The sequence below is a fragment of the Zalophus californianus genome, chromosome 13 (assembly GCF_009762305.2).
Source record: "Zalophus californianus isolate mZalCal1 chromosome 13, mZalCal1.pri.v2, whole genome shotgun sequence".
In the NCBI taxonomy this organism is placed as follows: Eukaryota; Metazoa; Chordata; class Mammalia; order Carnivora; family Otariidae; genus Zalophus; species Zalophus californianus.
In genome coordinates, this window is record NC_045607.1 from 49,922,061 (window position 1) to 49,940,455 (window position 18,395).

At 47.2% G+C, this 18,395-nt stretch overlaps 1 protein-coding gene and 1 pseudogene across 10 annotated transcripts in view; both read right to left on the minus strand.

Annotated features, from left to right (window-relative positions):
- The window catches only part of ACER2 (alkaline ceramidase 2), a 33,618-nt gene extending 15,450 nt beyond the window's left edge, over window positions 1-18,168 (minus strand). For 5 of the 10 annotated variants that reach the window (XM_027615234.2, XM_027615235.2, XM_027615232.2 and 2 more), the window contains exons 1-2: window positions 16,186-18,168; window positions 7,158-7,299 (exon numbers count right to left, since the gene is read on the minus strand). In XM_027615234.2, coding sequence (XP_027471035.2) covers window positions 7,158-7,299; window positions 16,186-16,879 — 836 coding nt within the window. In that variant the 5' untranslated portion in view covers window positions 16,880-18,168. Of the gene's footprint in view, window positions 1-7,157; window positions 7,300-8,041; window positions 8,157-13,657; window positions 14,826-16,185 lie in introns of those variants that run through there. The other 5 variants (XM_027615240.2, XM_027615237.2, XM_027615238.2 and 2 more) reach the window with 2 other exon arrangements.
- Window positions 5,251-5,682, minus strand: LOC113934795 (annotated as a pseudogene).
- Window positions 18,169-18,395: the final 227 nt, after the last annotated feature.

Genomic DNA, 18,395 nt, shown 5'->3' on the forward strand with positions numbered 1-18,395 from the left:
CTGCCTTCGGCTCAGGTCATGATCCCAGGGTCCTGGGATTGAGTCCATGTCAGGCTCCCTGCTCAGCGGGGAGCCTGCTTCTTCTTCTCCCTCCACTGCCACCTCCCTTGCTTGTGCTCTCTCTCTGTCAAATAAATAAAATCTTAAAAAAAAATCTGTGTCTAGCACATATAGCGAAAAGTCTTAAGAATAAATTCTAAGACCGTCTATTTACTGGCAACTTAGACTAGCGTGCACTGGAATTTTGCATTGACAAGTTTTTGACATAACAGATCTTAGAAAAATACCATCCTCGGTGCACCTGGGTGGCTCAGTCAGTTAAGCAGCCAACTCTTGATTTCAGCTCAGGTCACGATCTCAGGGTCATGAGATCGAGCCCCACATCAGACTCCGTGCTCAGTAGGGAGCTTGCTTGGCACCTCTCCCTCCTCCTCTGCCCCTCCCCCCACTCGTGCCCACGCACGCATGTGCTCGCTCTCACCTTCTCTCTCTCAAATAAATAAAATTGTAGAAAAAAGAAACAAGAAAAATACCATCCTCACACCCTTCAGTGGATGTACTTTCAGGAGAAAGAGCCAGAAGTGGCGACGTGATCCTGGACATTCTCCTCCTTCTCTCCCTGGGACTCCATTTCCTTATCTATAAAGTGAAAAGCTGGACTAGATGATCCCCAAGGCCTCATCCATGACTGAAATTTAGGAGCACATGATTTTCTTGAAGTTTCTTTTATTCCTCATTAGCACAATTTACCTTGGCCAAAAGCCCTGGAACAGGTCACAGCTGGGAAACTCATCTGAATGAAATTCCATTATAGAGAAATCAAAGTACACTGAAACCTCCAAAATACAAATTTATCTCTTAAAGAGGAAAACCATTTATCATCAAGGTGCAGGAAATCATTGACTGAGCTGCCAACTTTCTGACTGGAATGAACAGGAAGTGTAGCCCTGAACTTCAACCAGAGAAAAAATACATATGCGGGAAAGGGTCCAGGCAGCAAATCCTCAGGAGAATTGTTTTCCTCCTGGCCTTGGCTGGCATCCCTCGCCACTGGAGGAAAGCCTGCCTGCTCCAGCCTGAGGATGGCCCGCAGCTCCCCTCCCCCATCCCCGTCATGCAAATGGCCCTTGGGGACCCACAATAACTCTTTCACTGGGTTTTGAGGTGCTATGACCTGTACTAAGGCTTTTCAGCCTTTTTAGATTGGATGAACAGTTAAAACAAACAAACAAACAAAAACCTTGTAAGTTGCATTACTTCTCTAGATCAATGGTTCAGGAGTGCGGGCAACAGTGACGTAAGCACAGGTTTTCCAGCTAACAGATATGTGCTCACTTGCTGCTTCCGTCACTTAGTAGCCATGGGACCTTTCGTCAAGTCCCGAAACCCTCCAAGCCTCACGTTTTCCATATGAAAATGAAGATCCCCTACCCCATGGTGTTCCTATAAGCATTAAAGCACTTAACATGGTGCCTGGTACATGGTTCTGTGCTAATAAAAATCCACTATTACTGTTATCATTCCCTTTGTGTGAGAATAAGTGCTATTTTAAATAATGTTATTGTGAATAATAGCAGCTCTCAAGGAAAATCTGACGGGGCTGGTGTGGCAATCCCCAAAGGCTCCGGAGGGCATTACCAAACAGTTCAAAGGCAGCAAGCCTGACAAAACTCGCTTAAAGGAGAACAGAGGCAGACGCCGCCCATGTCGGTCCAGAGGGTGTGGAGGAATGCGCTTCACGAAGGTGGCTGAGCAGACAAAAGCTCAGCCAGCAGAAGTCCACACAAGTCACAGAGCCAGACCGGCCAACCCCAGAGTCATTAGAGGTCCTGAGGACAAGAGAGCTGGCCATGTCCAGGAGCGCAGAGTTCTGACAGAGTGTTGTCTTATCAGTGACACCAGGCAACCCCTGGTCTCTGGTCGTGTTCTCCACTTTCCAGCCCATTATGGGCTCAAACTGGAACACCGGGTCAGGGAACCCCGATCACCCCATCCTCCTCAATTCCCCCAAATCAAAACAGCCCAACACCATCAACATAACGTAACAAAGCTGCTACGGCTGTTACCATCAGCCACCCTTTAGAGCAGAGGTTTGCAACCCTGCCAGACCCTGTACTCCTTTTCTATAGCAAATACCTGGTAACGCCCCCTTTGCTCTTCCAAAGTGAAATGTATTTTATGGATGATAAAACCTCCTTCACGGTAACCACCAAAAACCTGTCCACAAACTTCCCAGAGGTACCCTCAAGGGATACCCTAGTTAGGATCCACTGCTTTAAACCACACTTTAGGACTAAAACATAACCTATGTAGAACAACTAGCCCATGATAGTCACAGAATTACAGCATCTGGTCCTGGAAGGTCCACCCATGTCCTTTTCTTTTTTTTTTTTTTTTTTAAGATTTTATTTATTTATTTGACAGAGAGAGAGAGAGAGCACAAGTAGGCAGGCAGGCAGGCAGAGGCAGAGGGAGAAGCAGGCTCCCCGCTGAGCAGGGAGCCCGATGTGGGGCTCGATCCCAGGACCCTGGGATCATGACCTGAGCCGAAGGCAGACGCTTAACCGACTGAGCCACCCAGGCGCCCCCACCCATGTCCTTTTCTAAGTAAGGAACTGATAAGGCCCAGGGAGTCTAAGGCCCCGGCCCCCAGTCATCCAGCTAGAGCAGGATGGCCAGACCCCAGCCTGGTAACTCAGGATTCAAAACCTGAATTGGATTATAAAGTGAGGGCAAAATCATAAAAATCACAGCAGGATAAATCTTTAAGAAATGGAAACAATTAGTCCATCATAGTTCTTTATTCTTAGGGTTTTTTTTCTCAAATGTCTAAAAATTATTAATAACCATCAGCAGCTGAGTGTATGATGATTCTTAGGACATTCTAGGCAAGATAAAAAAATGTGGGTTTTTTTGACTTGCCAATTATTCCTATTTATATGGTAAACTTTAATAATTTCCCTGCTGTTCTAGACATTCTTCAAAAAACTTATCCATATTAGCTATTCTTAACAACTGCTAGCCCTTATTGAGTCCTTACTCTGGACAAGACACTGTACACCTTCTAGGATGTCCCCCTATATTTCCAACCCCATAAGATACTCTTAATATCTGCAGTTTACAGATGAGCAAAATGAGGTACCAGAGCTTTTAAAAAAAACAAACAAACCAACCAACCCTATTACCCAAAGCCATGTCCGTCTGATACACTTAGCCACCATGCTCTGTTGCCCCTTCTCCAGAAATCTCACACTGGAACTACTTTTAATGTGTTTTTAGAAATATTCCAGCAAAGTCTAGACCACAAAAAGAGACGTTAACTTGGATAGGTAAACCACACCATCCCTGGTCTAGAGAAATCCTCGTTTTGACATGAAGTTTTTGTTCTGGCTGCCACTTGGACTCAGAGCTGCCCCTGTCCCCGTCCTGGGCAATGAGGCCCACAAAAAGGGGTTTTGTCTTCTTGTTGTCCCTGTTATTGGCAAGTTGAAGGCAGAGAAATAGAGTTGAAATCCTTATTTATAGTGTGCTACTTTCCCATAACATGCCTTATCTTCATTCGCATCTCCCATTCCCATTCTCTCCTTCAGTGTGTGTGTGTGTGTGTGTGTGTGTGTGTGTGTGTGTGGCAGTACTGGAAGCTAACTCTGAGCACTCGCCATGTTTCTAACACTCTACAGTGTGCTGCAGGATCCTCTCAAGAGAGGATTATTTACCTCATTTGACAAATGACGCAATAGAAAATGAAAGAGTCAAGACAAGTCACACCGTTTGTAAGCAGGGAAGCTAGGATTCAAACCCAGGGAGTCTCCAAAACCAGGGACATAGACATCTGTGGTGCTCAGGGCTCCAAAGGACTCTCTCCGAGCTGAAGACAGTATGGTCACGTCTCCCCAGAGAAATGGTGCCGGCAATAAAAAAAAGTCCTAAGTGGTCACCTCTCTGTCCCACGGTACAGTTTCATTATTAAAGTTGGTAAGCTTTATAACTACATCCATTGCCCCATTTTCTTTTCTCCTGATCATAACATTCCCTCACCCCTCCCTTCAAGAAATCAAAAAGACAGGAGCGGCCTGGGTGGCTCAGTTTGTGGTTAAGCATCTAACTCTTGATCTCAGCTCAGGTCTGGATCTTGGGGTCATGAGTTCGAGCCCTGTGTTGGGCTCCACGCTGGGTGTGAAACCTACTTAAAAAAAAAAAAAGATGACGAAGACGACGACGACGAAGAAAGAAAGAAAGAAAGAAAGAAAATAAAAGAAAAAGATTCTCTACTATGAACACACACAAAACTGTCGCTTGGAATTTCAAGTGGCACCTCCAGAGTGCCAAGAACAAAACCATTCTCCTGTGTGAAGCTTCTCACTCAGCTCCCAGGACTTGAAAGATCAGATCTAAGAGCAAAGAGATTCCTCAGCTCTCCACCTACCACCCACCAGGCTCGGGCAGGGATGGAGGTGACTGGTGGCCACCCTCTGACTCGACAGGACAGGCCAAAGGTAAACGATGTTTCTCGGAGCCCAAAAGCCCCTCCTGCAAAGCCCCTCCTGACCCTGCCTGGCGCTGCCCCCCTTCTCCACCTCATGAGGCTTTCTAAGCACTCCCTGTCATTCTCCAGAAGCTGGAAAAGCAAGCACAAGACTAGACACCAAACCGCCCCAGCCAACCTGCCACGCGCTGAAGCCTCCTTCCTCCACTGAGAAGCCCACAGCCAGCAGAGACCGTATTTCTCCTGAAGCCGGGAATGCCCTTCTCGTCACCTCCTATCAACTGCTGGCTCTCTCACTCTCGTTTTTTGGATAAGTAACCTTGAGAATCCTTTATCTGCTCAATGACAGTCAAAGAAAACACTATTTAATTCCAACCCTGCTCTGTACAGTGAAGACGGTACAGCTGGTTCATCTGAAGTATGTTTTCTCCCTACTTCATTGAAAAACGCGTTTTTAGTATTAAAAAGTAACATGTGCTCTCTGTTTAAAAAACAAACCTGCACAAGAGTATAGATTAAAGGTAAAAGTGAAAGTTCTCTCCCCCACTCCCTCCCCCATTCCTTTTTTTTTTTATAGGAAATTTTTTTTTTCATATGCTCAGCAATCTTTACTCAGTTCTGGGGGGGATGCCTCCCTTCCCGTGCTCTCGTCCCTCCTGCCCCTCTCACCCCAGGGCTCTGTGGGATCCAGTGTCCTCCTCTGTTGAGCGTGCGTCCTGGGGCCCAGAGGCCTGCTCTGGAGAATATTCAGAACACCTGGTTCCTTAGTGGGGATGGTGGTCTTCTCTGTTGTGAGGAAGAAGGAAGGTGGGCAGAACTACTGCCCACCAGCACTCAGAGCTCTCCATTACCTCCCCAGCTTGGGTTGCAGGGTAGTGTGGGGTGGGGGTGTCCCCTAGCCTCAGGAGCCGGAGGGCCTCAGGGCAGCTCAGAGCAAGGGCTCCTGAGTGGGGGCTGCAGTAAGGGTGGTCATTGTGCAGGCTGAGTGGAGAGAAGTGGCTGGCCATGTTCTCTTCAGAGAGGAACTGTTTTCGAAAGAGTTCCTGCTCTTCCTCTAGGCGCCGCTTGGTGCTCATGGGCACAGCTCCTCGGAGACGGGAGCGCATGTCCTGGGCTCAGGGCGTCCCCGACGCGGCCCGTGGGTCACGCTGGGCCCAACCTGCGGGGCCTCGTTCCAGGGGCTGCTGCAGGATCATTTGGGTTCGGGGTCCTACAGCTAAGAATTTTTTACTTATTCGTTTGAGACAGAGAGATACAGAGAGAGAGAGAGGCAGGAGCAGTGGGGAGAGCAGAGGAAGAGGGAGAAGCAGACTCCCTGCTGAGCAGGGAGCCCGACGATGTGGGGCTCCATCCCAGGACCTGGAGATTGTGACCTGAGCCAAAGGCAGACGCTTAACCATCTGAGCCACCCAGGCGCCCCCCTTCCCCATTCCTAAGAATAGCCAATGATAGTGGCTGTTTATCCTCCTCGTCTAGGTATTTCTATGCGCACACAAAGGCCTAGACGCGAAAGATTAGTTAATTCATTCCACAGTTATGCTATCCCACACACAGTTCTCCCATGTGCTCTTTGCAGCCAGCATGTTTTATGGACACTTCCCCACCTCCATCCATAGAGAACAGCCTTTGTCTTTAATAGCTCCAAAATCCCTATTCCTATCCACAGTACCAGGAAAACTTCTTTATTTTCCTAGCACAGCTCTTCCTTGGGTACCAACAGCTTGCTTAATTGAATCCATGTTTTTAGACTATTTACCCATATATAAAATATGGATCCATATACAACACAGCGTCCTTCAGAGAAATATGCGTGGGTCATATGTTCTAGGAGCGTTTCTCCTCTTTATAAGGCTGACTCTCCTTGGTTCCTTCGGATATTAACAAACCTCATACAGCTCCTCAGAAAGGCTTTCCCTGACCAAACTCCAAATGAGCACCCTATGTCACCTCTACCTCCCTTCCAGCTTCATTTTTTTATCATAGCACTTATCCTAACATTGTATTGTTTGTTTGTTCATTGATTTGTAGCCTCCCCAACTTCAGTATGAGTTCACTAAAGGAAGAGGCTCTATTGTTTTGTTTAGTGCTATATCCCAGTGTCTGGAAAAAATGAGTAAGGGTTCAAAAAAATATTTACTGGATGAATAACCATATAAGCATCCCTTCCTGAAATTCTGGTTTTCCAGCCTGGCGGGCGGGCATGTGTGTGTGTGTGTGTAGATCTCAGCAGAGGTAAAACCAATACCATTTGACAACCATGGGATCTACAGCTACAAAAACCAATTCCTTAATGGAATTCTAGAAACTTATCAAATGGTAGAATTGGATTGGACTCAAGGAAATGTTCTAGCAGAAAATCAAAGGTCTCTGAACTACCATTCAGTAATTCCTCTCCCACTGAAAATCTTTCCACTTTTGTTCATATCCTCTAAGGGAGACACTTGACCGTTTACCCCTAATATCCTATAAATTCTTCGCCAAGCATATTAAAATTCCCTCTTTCATCAGTGTACGGTCTAAAAGCATAAACAATCAGTGGATATTAAACAAGTATCTGATAAGCTCATCATAAGGTGAGGCGCCACTGTGTGCTGTTTTCCTGATACATACATGGAGATGTTGGGTGTGCTGCACTCAGCAGTAAAACATAACTGTTTTAACACAAGCTTACCTGTCGTTCCGAAAGACCTTTGGTAGATACCTTCTGGGGAACCACATGGCCAGAGCACACATCAGAACCCAAAGGATTGCAAGTTCATCGAGCATCTGACCCAAGAAACTTAGGGTTGCATGGAAGTAGACGGATCCAATTCCTAGAATGAATTACAACCAATAAAAAAAAAAGTCACCACAGAAGAACAGACCCACAAATCCAACACACTGCTGAATGCCAGCCATTCGACCAACCACGGTCACAATCACCAGATCACACTCTCACTGAAAGAAGCAGCTGAAGGAGGAAACACACACCACCCAGACAGGCAGCCTTGAAGCCTAGAAAGAGGATTGCAAGCAGGGCCCCAAGATCAGCACATCAGAGCTTGAGTAATGCCAGTTAAACACTCTGTCTTCCACTACCACGAGGCTGAGGCTTTGGGGGGAAGAGGCTTTCAATAAAAGTCAACATTGTCTCGCCGTTAAGAATTCCCAATCTGCCTGTGGAAGGAAATGGAAATTATACAAGCATTTCCCAGAACAATGGAAGGATCAAACATCTAGAATTTTTTTTTCTCGTTTTGATCCACTAAAGTCTCATCAGAGCTCAATCGCTTTTGTGTGATTTTCTTCACAAGTCCTCAGAAAATAGCACTGGCACAGCCCCCACAGCTGTTAGAGAAATAAGCCCTCACGTGCCATTAAGTGATCACTGGCGTCACCCCTGGTGTCCAGCCCGTGTCCAGAAGCGTCCTCCTTCTGGCGTCAAAGCAAAAATAAAAGTTCGCTAAGACGTCAGAGTGACCTTGGTTTACAAAACATAATGTTCAAATAGGACAGGAAGTGTGCAGAATTCCATTTCCTCCCTTTCAGCCCCTGTTCGAACACGAATCCACTTACCCACTACAACTAAGAGCGTCCATATTAGGTAGATCCCACTGTTGAAGCATGTTGCGTACTGGCGAAATAAGCACATGCAGATGGGCGGTAAAACGAAAAATAAGACGTTGCTGATCTGGGGGGGGGGATGGAAAATGAAAAGATGAATATTAAGTAAAGGGGCAAAAAAATAAAGCAGCGTGTTCCAAATATGAGCTTTGCAAACTGGGATGAATGTGGTCACACGTCTTGTTTAAGCTCTTAGATCTCTTTTTTTTTTCTTTTTTTTTTTTTTAACTGCAGATACAGGGAAATTTAAGCCTTCTTTATGGCCATTTGGGGGATTCTTCCCATCTCTTTGCAGCATTTTAATAGCTGCTCCCATGATCAATTTATGAAAGCTGCCCAGCCCCCTCTCTGGATTCCAAGAATCTTCTTTTTCTGCCCAAGACTAACTGTGAAGCACTTTGATCTACTTGCACATACATTTTTAAAGGTAAGGCCCACACTTAGTAATGGTAAAAAATAAAGCTTAATATGGAGGTGAGTACTAGACATCCCAGCTCCCCCAAATTTTCTGCTAGCAAGGCCAGCTTTTTTCTCCGGTGCCCACACGAAGGCAGGATGCTTCCTAGTTTCCAGGGTCTGCCTTTGTCAATTTCTTCCCCTGATCAAATCTATTTTTAGGTAAAGATCAAACTTTCACATTTTAGTATGGATTTAAGCCTGTTATGGGGGGGGGGGGAGCTGGCTTTTCAAAAATATATGATCTTCTCTAATATATTCAAATTACTGTCATTTCAACACCTAATCACTATTTAAATACCATTAACGAGGTATTTTCCATTCTGTTGTTCACATAAAGCTTTGAAGTCCAGAGTGAACTTCATACTTACAGCCTGTCTCCATCTGAACCAGCTGTATTCCACATGCTTAACAACTACAGGTGCCTAGTGATGACCATACTGGTCCACGTAACTCTGGAATCTCCCCTCTAGTTTTGTTTTTAATTTTTTTTTGTCTTTTTGTTTTTAGGAGGTCACAGCCAGCTCCCCTTTTTGTTTTCCCAATTTTTTTAAATCAAGGCAAAATTCACATCACATAAAATTAACCATTTTAGAGTATACAATTCCATGTCATTAAATGCCCTCAGAATACGCAACCATCACCTCTGCCTAGTTCTAAAACCTTTTTATCACCCTGAAAAAGAAATCCTATACCCATTAAGCAGGTACTTTCCGCTCCCCTCCCCCCCCCCAGCCCCGACCCCCAACCCCTGGCAACTGCTAATCTGCTTTCCATGTCTATGAGTTGACCTATTCTGGGTATGTCATGAAAGTGGAATCACACACACTATGACCTTTGTGTCTGGCTTCTTTCACTTAGCACAACGGGTCTGCAGTTTATCCACACTGTGGCACGTACAATACTTCCTGCTTTTTTGTGGCCAAATAATATTCCATCATCTGAAGACCACATTGTTCATCTGTTCACTCATCGATGGATTGTTGTGAACAGGGCTGCTATGAACATTCACATACACGTTTTTGAGGATTTGTTTTCTTCTGGGTATATGCCCAAGCTGGTATCGCTGGATCCAATGGTAACTCCATGTTTAACTCAATGAGGAACCGCCAAGCCATTTCCCACGGTAGCTGGACCATATTACCTTCCCACCAGTCATGTACAAGGACTCTAGTATCTCTACCACTCTGCCAACGCGTGTACCTTGTCAGCAGTAAGCTGTTGGTTGTTATTACTATCACAGCCTTTAATTTTCCAACGAATCATTTAAAGGACGAGAGATCTTCAGGAGTAAAAATGAGAGCATTTCAAGACCATCCCTTGTTTGACAAGGGGCAATGTGTGAGCACCCAGAAGGGGCTCCCCAGGCTGGCCGAGGTCAAAAAGGCAATCACCCACAGAGCAGCAACCCGCACTGAGCTGTTTCCCCTGCCCAGAGCTGATTTTCCCCACCAAGCCCCACCCCACCACCCCCAGCCACACTCTGACCTCCTTGGCTTAACTCCTCACTGGTTCTCTAAAAATCCTGACTTATCCCTGCATTGCACACCTGTGATGTGATTTAAGTGTGACTCCTTTTGTTAAGCAGAGAAGGAAGGAAAGGGGGAGAAGGGAAAATGGAATTATTATACCAGAGGTAACTCAAAACCTGATCTTTCTCCTTTCTTAGACATATATGTGTTCTCCTATTTCATTCTGTAATTTTTTTTTTGAAAGTCTCCTTGCCATCCTCCTCCCGAGGGATAATGGTTATCCTCAGATTCACAGCCTTTGAGTCATCTTCCTTGCATTTATGTGAATACATATGTATCACATATAATAACATTATCACTCTGCCTTCAACAATAGGCTACGCAAACCTTCTCCCCGTAGTTCAGATAGACTGACCTCATTTGCTGTAAGTGCCACACGTGGGAGCGGTTTATCTAGTCCCTCCCCAGGGGAAAGAGCCCCAATGTACAACCCCTTCTACAAAGGCCGGGGGGGGGGGGGCGGTAGGACATGGTTTGCTTTTTACCCTGTCTTCACTGCCTCAAGTCCTTGCAATCTCCCTTACGAGTGCAACCAGCTCCTGCCAAGCCGACTCCCAACAAGCTCTGTTGACTTGTGTTCTTCACTTTTTTTCCTATCTTTTTTTTTTCTTTTCAAATTTGTATTTAAATTCTAGGTAACATACGGTACAATGCTGGTTTCTGTGTTAATCACGTTTAAATGTTTACACACTACTCACAAAGGCATGAAGTCGTTCATTACACCTGCAGGAAAGTCATGGGACTTCAAACATTTTTTTCTTAAAGCACATATTAAGGAGTTCAACTTAGAAGCACCATTTGAACATCTCCCAGATAACAGGGAAATCACCTTATTGCCTCTCCGTAGCCCTGCTACCAATGACAGCCGGCCTCTACCATGCCTTTTATTTATTTATTTATTTATTATGTTATGTTAGTCACCATACATTACATCATGAGGTTCTGATGTAGTGTTCCATGATTCATTGTTTGCGTATAACGCCCAGTGCTCCATGCAGTACATGCCCTCCTTAATACCCATCACCGGGCTAACCCATCCCCCCACCCCCCTCCCCTCCAGAACCCTCAGTTTGTTTCTCAGAGTCCATAGTCTCTCATGGTCCCTCTCCCCCTCCGATTTCCCCCCTTCATTTTTCCCTTCCTGCTATCTTTTTTTTTTTAACATGTATTATTTGTTTCAGAGGTACAGATCTGTGATTCAACAGTCTTACACAATTCACAGCACTCACCATGCCTTTTAAAGCCCTCCATCTATGAAAAGGGAAAGACCAAATCGGAGGGAGACTCTCTCTCCCCAACACAAAAAGAGGAAGGAACTCCGAAAGAAATACAGAAAAGCAAACGAGCCCTGGTTAAAACACACATTTAGTAGCTCCATCTCTTCTGAGAAATGAAACTTCCCCTAACAATTGTGTGGGTCACTCAAGTTGAATAGTTCAGCCAAGGGTATTTTTTAAAGCCTACTGTTTTGGAGAACTAATTTGCTTAATGTCTGCAGAACAGATTTTTTTTTTAATTAAAAGGAAACCGCAATTTTAAAATGTATTAATTATTTCCTTAGAAAGTTCCTCATTCCACGAATTCCTCCATAACATCGCACCAAAATAATCTCAGGAACAGACAGCAATCTCCTCCCGATGCATGGGAGTGTGCACTTTCCCAGGCAGAGGGTAAATGCTGACAAAGCAACAGGCTGTAAGTGTTTCTGAACATGAGGTTCAGAAACAGCTAAGGGGTATTCCCCTGGCTGGGTAGGTGGTCTGTGCATCTTGACTGCATGCAGATTTCTAATCCTCCATTCCATTGCTCCCCTCCTTCCTCTGGGATGACCAACTGTCCTGGCCGGCCTGGGACTGAGGAGGGTTCCCCAGGGCATGGGGCTTTCAGCTTCAAAATCGGGCAAGGCCTGGACAAACCAGGACAAGTTGGCCACCACACTCAGAAGACCTCTTGCGAAATTCCCCCACAGCACACCAAGCCCATGCAGAATACTAATAATACCCTTGCCAATTTGTACACCTCTCTGGTCTGGCCGTCACCACCCAGATGACTGTTTGCAGGTCTGGTCTCTGTGACAAGCACACGGTAGCTGCCCAGTAAACAGACAGATCTAGAGATGAACAGAGACAGGATATAGGTCATTCTGCCCGACAGGGACATGGGCTTTAGCGTATCAGAACTAACTTCCTTATCTTGATGGGTGGCAGAGCTCCTTGGGAAAGGCGACAGATGATGGGCTGGTTTTATGCATATATTTTGCTTCAAGACTTTTTCTCAGCACCAGTGGATTTCTTCCTGAGCCCCTGAGTCCCTGCCCAGCAACAGAGTCCCCAAAAGCTAAGCCAGTGGTTAAAAAGCAGATGCTACTTTTCTCTAAAGCATTGCGTTCTAGAGGACTTCTCTTCAGTGTGACTAGAGCCTGGAAATTTAAAACATAAAAAGGAACTCAAGTCAATAAAATTTGTATGTGGAAGAAACAGTACAAAATGTGCAGAAGCAAAAGGCGGTGGAAGAACATGACATGTTCTTGGAAGGGAGATCTGGGCTTGGCTGAAGCAAAGGATGATGACAAGTCTTGAGGCAACAGAGATTTGCAGGGCCCCAAAGCAAAATGCTTTGTCCACCCAAACACTGTCAGTGGGAGTATAAACCAGGGTACTCTCTGGTGGGCCATTTAGCAATAATTATCAGTCTTCGAGTAAACACTCTCCTTGTCCAGCAATTCACTCTAGAGGATTCGTACTTGTGTAAGCACATCCAGATGCACATGCAAGGATATTCATTGCATCACTGCTCTCTAGAAACCAAAATGAAAGCATAAAACAAACTGCCCTACGAGTCCATCAATAAGAGACTGAGTGGGTGAATAAATTACGGTCAATCCATTAAATGCAACACTGATTAGACATTGTAAAGAGGAAAATAACTCAGAGCCAATATAGGACCATCTCTAAGATCTATTAAGTGAAAACATCAAGAGGAGCTTGTGTAGTGTGATCTCAACTGGGTTAAATAAAAACTTAGATATTGTGTGTATACATTAGACATATGTATTTTATATACTCACACAAATGCATGTGTTTTGTACAATGCCTGAAAAAAGGTCTGAAAAGACACAAAAACAGATTTTTCACTTTATAACTTGCGCACTCTGAATTTTTTACCAGGACCATGCTACTTTGTGAAAATTGGTAAGTGGAAAGTTCACTGACCTAGACTCCAGATGCAAGAAGGGGAGGCTCCAGGGGGAAGCCCATACCAACCACTCAATATCAAATAGAAGATTCCCCAACAGGAACCAATGATCTATTCCAGGCCCCAACAGGGAAAGATGTACATTGTATCTCCCACAAGAAATTCACTACCCCTGCAACTCAGCCAATGGGAAACAATCACCCTGAGCTCTCCAGTTCAAAACAACCCCTCCCGACTTCCTCCTTTTCCATAAGATAACATTCCTCTCCTTTGTTGGTCTTGCCCATGGCTTTCCTATAGCTTGCTTGTCCTGAACGGCAGTTTTCTTTTTCCGAAATAAACCCATGTTTGCTGGTAAAGTAACTTTTATTTTTAAGGTGAACATTTTAAAATACAGGCAACTGTAACAAAAAACTAAACAAACTTTTTCATATCCAACATCATGAGTTTTATCCTGTGGTTCATATGGTCCCAATGCAGGAGTTTCCAGTTAAAGAATGGCTCAATCATAAACAGCTGTGCTGTGGAGAATAAAGAAGTCAAAAGGAGCTATACGGCATTTGCATCTTCAGGAGGAGTACCTTTGTAGAGTCAAATGGACCGAGTTCTAACTCTAATTCTGCCATTTTCTTGACCTCGGCAAATTGCGTCATCTCTCCAGACCCTGGTTTCTTCCTTTTATCCAGTGGATCTAATAATGAGGGCCCACCACTGAGGGTGATTGTACACTATGCAGCAGAGGTTCAACACCTAGCAAACAATTCATGGTAGCCAGTAGTGACTGCAGTTGCAGTAGTGATGTGCTACCCCCAAGACCCCTTAAGAAGGTTCTAGATCCCGCTCCCAGTCCTCCCGATTGTGTATCTTCAGTTCCTTAAACTTTTCCTCAAAATTAGTAATGATGTTTCTAAAATGGATAATTAGAGCTGCGGCCTTCCTATGAGGATTTAATGAGCTGTTTATCACCGTGTAATAGTTGACTGTCTTCCTCAATACGAGAGAAGGATAAGCATGGGTTTGTCCTATGATAAGCTTCAGAAATAAGTAGGGCATGGAAACAGAGCGAAGGAAACAGTTTTTGCTAAGCTCTTTGGACCTAGACTCAACAAATTTAGGTGACCAACTACTGCTCTGAGGTTTAAAGCTCTCTGTGGGGCTAAAGCAAATTTTGTGGTTTGTAGGAGTATTCCAAAGAATAAGTCCTGTCAGGAGGACCAACCAGGCTAATCACCTACAGACACTGCAAGAGAAGAGCAACACTTCGTTTCTAAAAAAAAAAAAAAAAAACTTTGGCACTCACTCCACAACAGCTCCAAAGGGACTAGATTAAAAGTAGCAACAACATAAAGTCTCCCCCCCTCATCCAGCACTCTGGGGCTTTTCAAGACAGGCACAGAACAGCTATAAATGAACTTCTGGCCAAGGAACCAGGCCTGACTCTCAGCTGGCCTCGGTCTCCACAGGTCATTACCTTGCTGGGTGTGTGAGAACTTGTCCCCAGCCTGTCATTTGTTCCTTAACTCTCTGGTGAAATCCTTAATAGTACTCTCCACCTTATAAAAGGAGAAAATGAGTTACGGCTACTGGAAGTACCGAGCCATCCCCAGCCCATCCTGTGTGCCCCGCCCCCACGTCTACCCCTAAGAGTAAACCCTGAAAGAAGGGGTTCAACAAGTGAGCTGTAGCCACCTCCACTAGTCTTTTACAGGATCTATAGACAGCAGAGGGCCAGGTTTTCTTGAAGAACTAACCTGGTCCTAATTAAGAAGCAGGAGTGTTTGGGAGGGCAGAAGGAGGGAGAGCGCACACTTCTGGATTGTGCCGGAGACATGAGTATGACCGCTCCCTTCTCTACAGTTCAGTTTCATCAATGAATGAAAGGGCTGGGACAAGCTCATCGGAGATCCCTCCAGACGGACTCATGCCAAGTATATTCTCTCCAGCAAATCCAAGGAGAAAATCCGAAAGAACAACCTCAAATTCACAGTGACTTGTAAACCAGGAGTTCCTGTTTTTGTGTGTGTGTGTGTGGTTGAGCAGCTGCAGAAATGACCATGCAGAGTCTTCTATTTGGTCTGAGAACCTGGAGCCACCCGCACAACGAAAAGAAGAGGCATTTCCTGCCAGCATCAAGCTTTCCCTCCCATAAATACTAACAGCACACAGGCTACTGCAGTGGGGAAGTCTCAGCCTGCCCGTAGCAGGGACCGAGGCAAGCCCATGAAACACGCACACAATCACTCCCAAACTTCCCGCTCACTCCCCAGGCTTAATCATTGGAGAGGGCACGGGCCTGGGGGAGTTGACTTGGGGGCTGGACTGAGCCTGGTAACCAAAGGCAAAGAACTAGGAACTAGTAGCAATTAACGTGATTCTGGCCAAAAGTAACTCGACCTATTATTGGTGTATTAGTGGGGCGGGGCCAGTCAGCACAGCAGCCCTGGGCCCTGCTCCTGAGACCTGCCCGGGGACTCCCTCCTCCCCCCCCCCCCCCCCCCCGGCAGGTATTCAGGGAGAAACCGCACAATGCGACCCAAGTGCGTCACACCACATAGATCCTAGGGGAGGAAGGGACTTGTCCCGGCGGGTTCACCAGCCCCTGAGTCACCCACCTGGGCGAAGGGCTGACACGGACCACGGGCTTCGGGACAGGTGCCGGTCAAACAAGACAATAGAGCCATCAGACGGAAATGACAAGGGGAGGATGAGCCCAGATGTCGGGATAGGGACAGAAGAGGACAGATGGAGAGCTAGAAAGAGCGCAGAGGAGGGGGCGCGCGGATCGACTCTGGCCCTGGAGAGAGCATACCCCGAATACACGCAGAGACCCACGTCCAGGTTCCAGGCGCAGCCACGATTAGGGGCGGTCCCCTCCCTCCAGCCCGCCTGCCATCCCTGCTCCCGCTCCCGCACCGTGTTGTAGAACTCGGCGATGGCAGGCACGATGGTGTAGTTGTCCTCGCACCAATCCACCTCCGAGCTGCCGGCCCGCAGCTGGTCCCACCAGTGTGGGATGCTCATGGCCGCTGTGGGGCATTGGAGCAGCGGCTCCCGCAGCCGAAAAGAGCCCAGGGCTACTGCTGGACGCTGACTGCGGCGGCCTCGGCTTTATACACGACGAGTCAGCCGCCGGATGTGGCGCCTCCCCAGCCGGCCCCCTAGTGCTCGGCTCCGCCTGTTGGACGTGACTCGCTCGTGGACCCCTCCCCCAGCTCCGCCCCCTGGAGGGGAAGGCGAGGGTAGGAGCAGGCCACGCCCAGCCGAGGGGCGGGACGCATGTGGGAAGAGGGGCAGTCCGGAAGCGGGGACAGAGTTCCAGGCAAGTCCAGATACCCTGGCTACGGGCTACGGCAGGTGGCAGAAACCTTGACGGCCCGGCCCGGTGCCTGCCTATGCCTGCCCACGCCCACCTCCCCGGCTCAGACTCACAGGCGCCACGACTTTCCCCCCACGCCCCCCCCCCAGAGGATCCAGGCCCCTGTGGACTCTCAGGGAGTTTGCACTGATCTGGCTGTGCCCTGCGTGGGACGCCCGGGCTCACACTCAAAGAAAAGCCCTCAGTCCCTCTGAAGCCCGTAAGGGTTTGCTTGGCAGGACCCAGTGCCATGGGCTAGAATAGGAAGACCTTGCAGGCTGGAGTGGCCGGCTCTGTGGCCCCCCCCCCACACACACACACACAGCCTCTGCCACCCTCTGTTCAGTAGAGCACTTCTGCAATTTCCAGGACGCTCTTGGTCCCCTGGACTCCAGCCTTAGGGCTTTAATCAATTAAACATAGGGCGAAACTTTAGCCATAGCAACACTCGGAGGACACGGTGTGGCAGGTATGACATCCCCAGGACATCCAAAGTGCAAGAGATGATATGTACAGCATTTATGATGCCAGGCACTGTTTGAGGAGCTTCCACGCACCACTTCCTTGCTGTTGGGGGGCGGGGGGAATCCTGCCAAGTGGGTTCTATTGACAATGCCATCCCAGCCAGTAAGGCAGCGCTAGAAATCAAATTCATGCCGGTGATCTCAGACCTGCTGGTGACTACTTTGCAGCTGTAGTTTCTAAAGCCAACACTGGGGTGGGGTTTGAGGATTACCAGGTTAGGACAGTGGCAGTGGCAGAAGGAGCTTCTGGTCAGCAGTCTGTGGTGCCTGGCACTAGCCTCTGCTTGCTCGAAACCGCATGGTGTTCTGAAGGCCAGCAGCTCCCCAGGCACTGCCCTCTCTAGGCCTGACTGTCCAGGGGAACTCTGGCTGGCGCCCCAGTGTCCATCAGCAGATACCCACACAGCCATTTGCAGGCCTCCCCAGATCTCCAGAAACTGCACGCCCCAGCTCCTCTGTTTGTCTCCAGAAAAATCCAGCTTTCTTACCCTGGGGAGCAAACCACACTCCTCCTTTCCTCTGTCCCAACTTCTGTCCTCCTCCTAGACAGCCAGTTCCACCGTCCTGGAACCCAGGTCCGTGGGTACCTTCTCCTAAGGTCGGCATGACTCAGGCCTGCAGGACACCCAGTGTGAGCTGGCCACTTGAATGGGAGGGGGAATATTCCTCACAGCCACAGAGGACATTTAATCAGCTAATTTCTCCATGCCTCGCAGCACTCCCAATTGTCCAACACCAGTTTTCCACGTTCTACTCCTTCCAGTACTTAAGGTGGAAACATGTCTGTATTAACTCTACTGGTGTAAAACACACCATTATACCAGTGATTCTGAAAGTGGGTTCCCCTTTCAGAGGATCCACAAGGTGAAAACTCTCTTCCTGTGAACACAGCAACATGATCTGCCCCTTTGGATCTCATTCTCTCACCAGTGCACACTGGAGCTTTTCAGAGGCTAGGTGATACCATTATCTCTCTGACAGCTAATAGAATCTGTGCTTGTGTGTTCTGTGGTATTAAAAGTCTCTTTAAATTTTGAATATGAGGTGTGCCTGGGTGGCTCAGTCTGTTAAGCATCCAACTCTTGGTTTGGGCTCAGGTCATGATCTCAGGGTGGTGAGATCAAGCCCTACATGGGGCTCAGCGCTGAGCATGGAGCCCGTTTAAGATTTCTCTCCTTCTTCCTCTGCCCCTCCTGCTCTCACACGAACACATGCACTCTCTCTGTCTCAAAAAATTTTTTGAA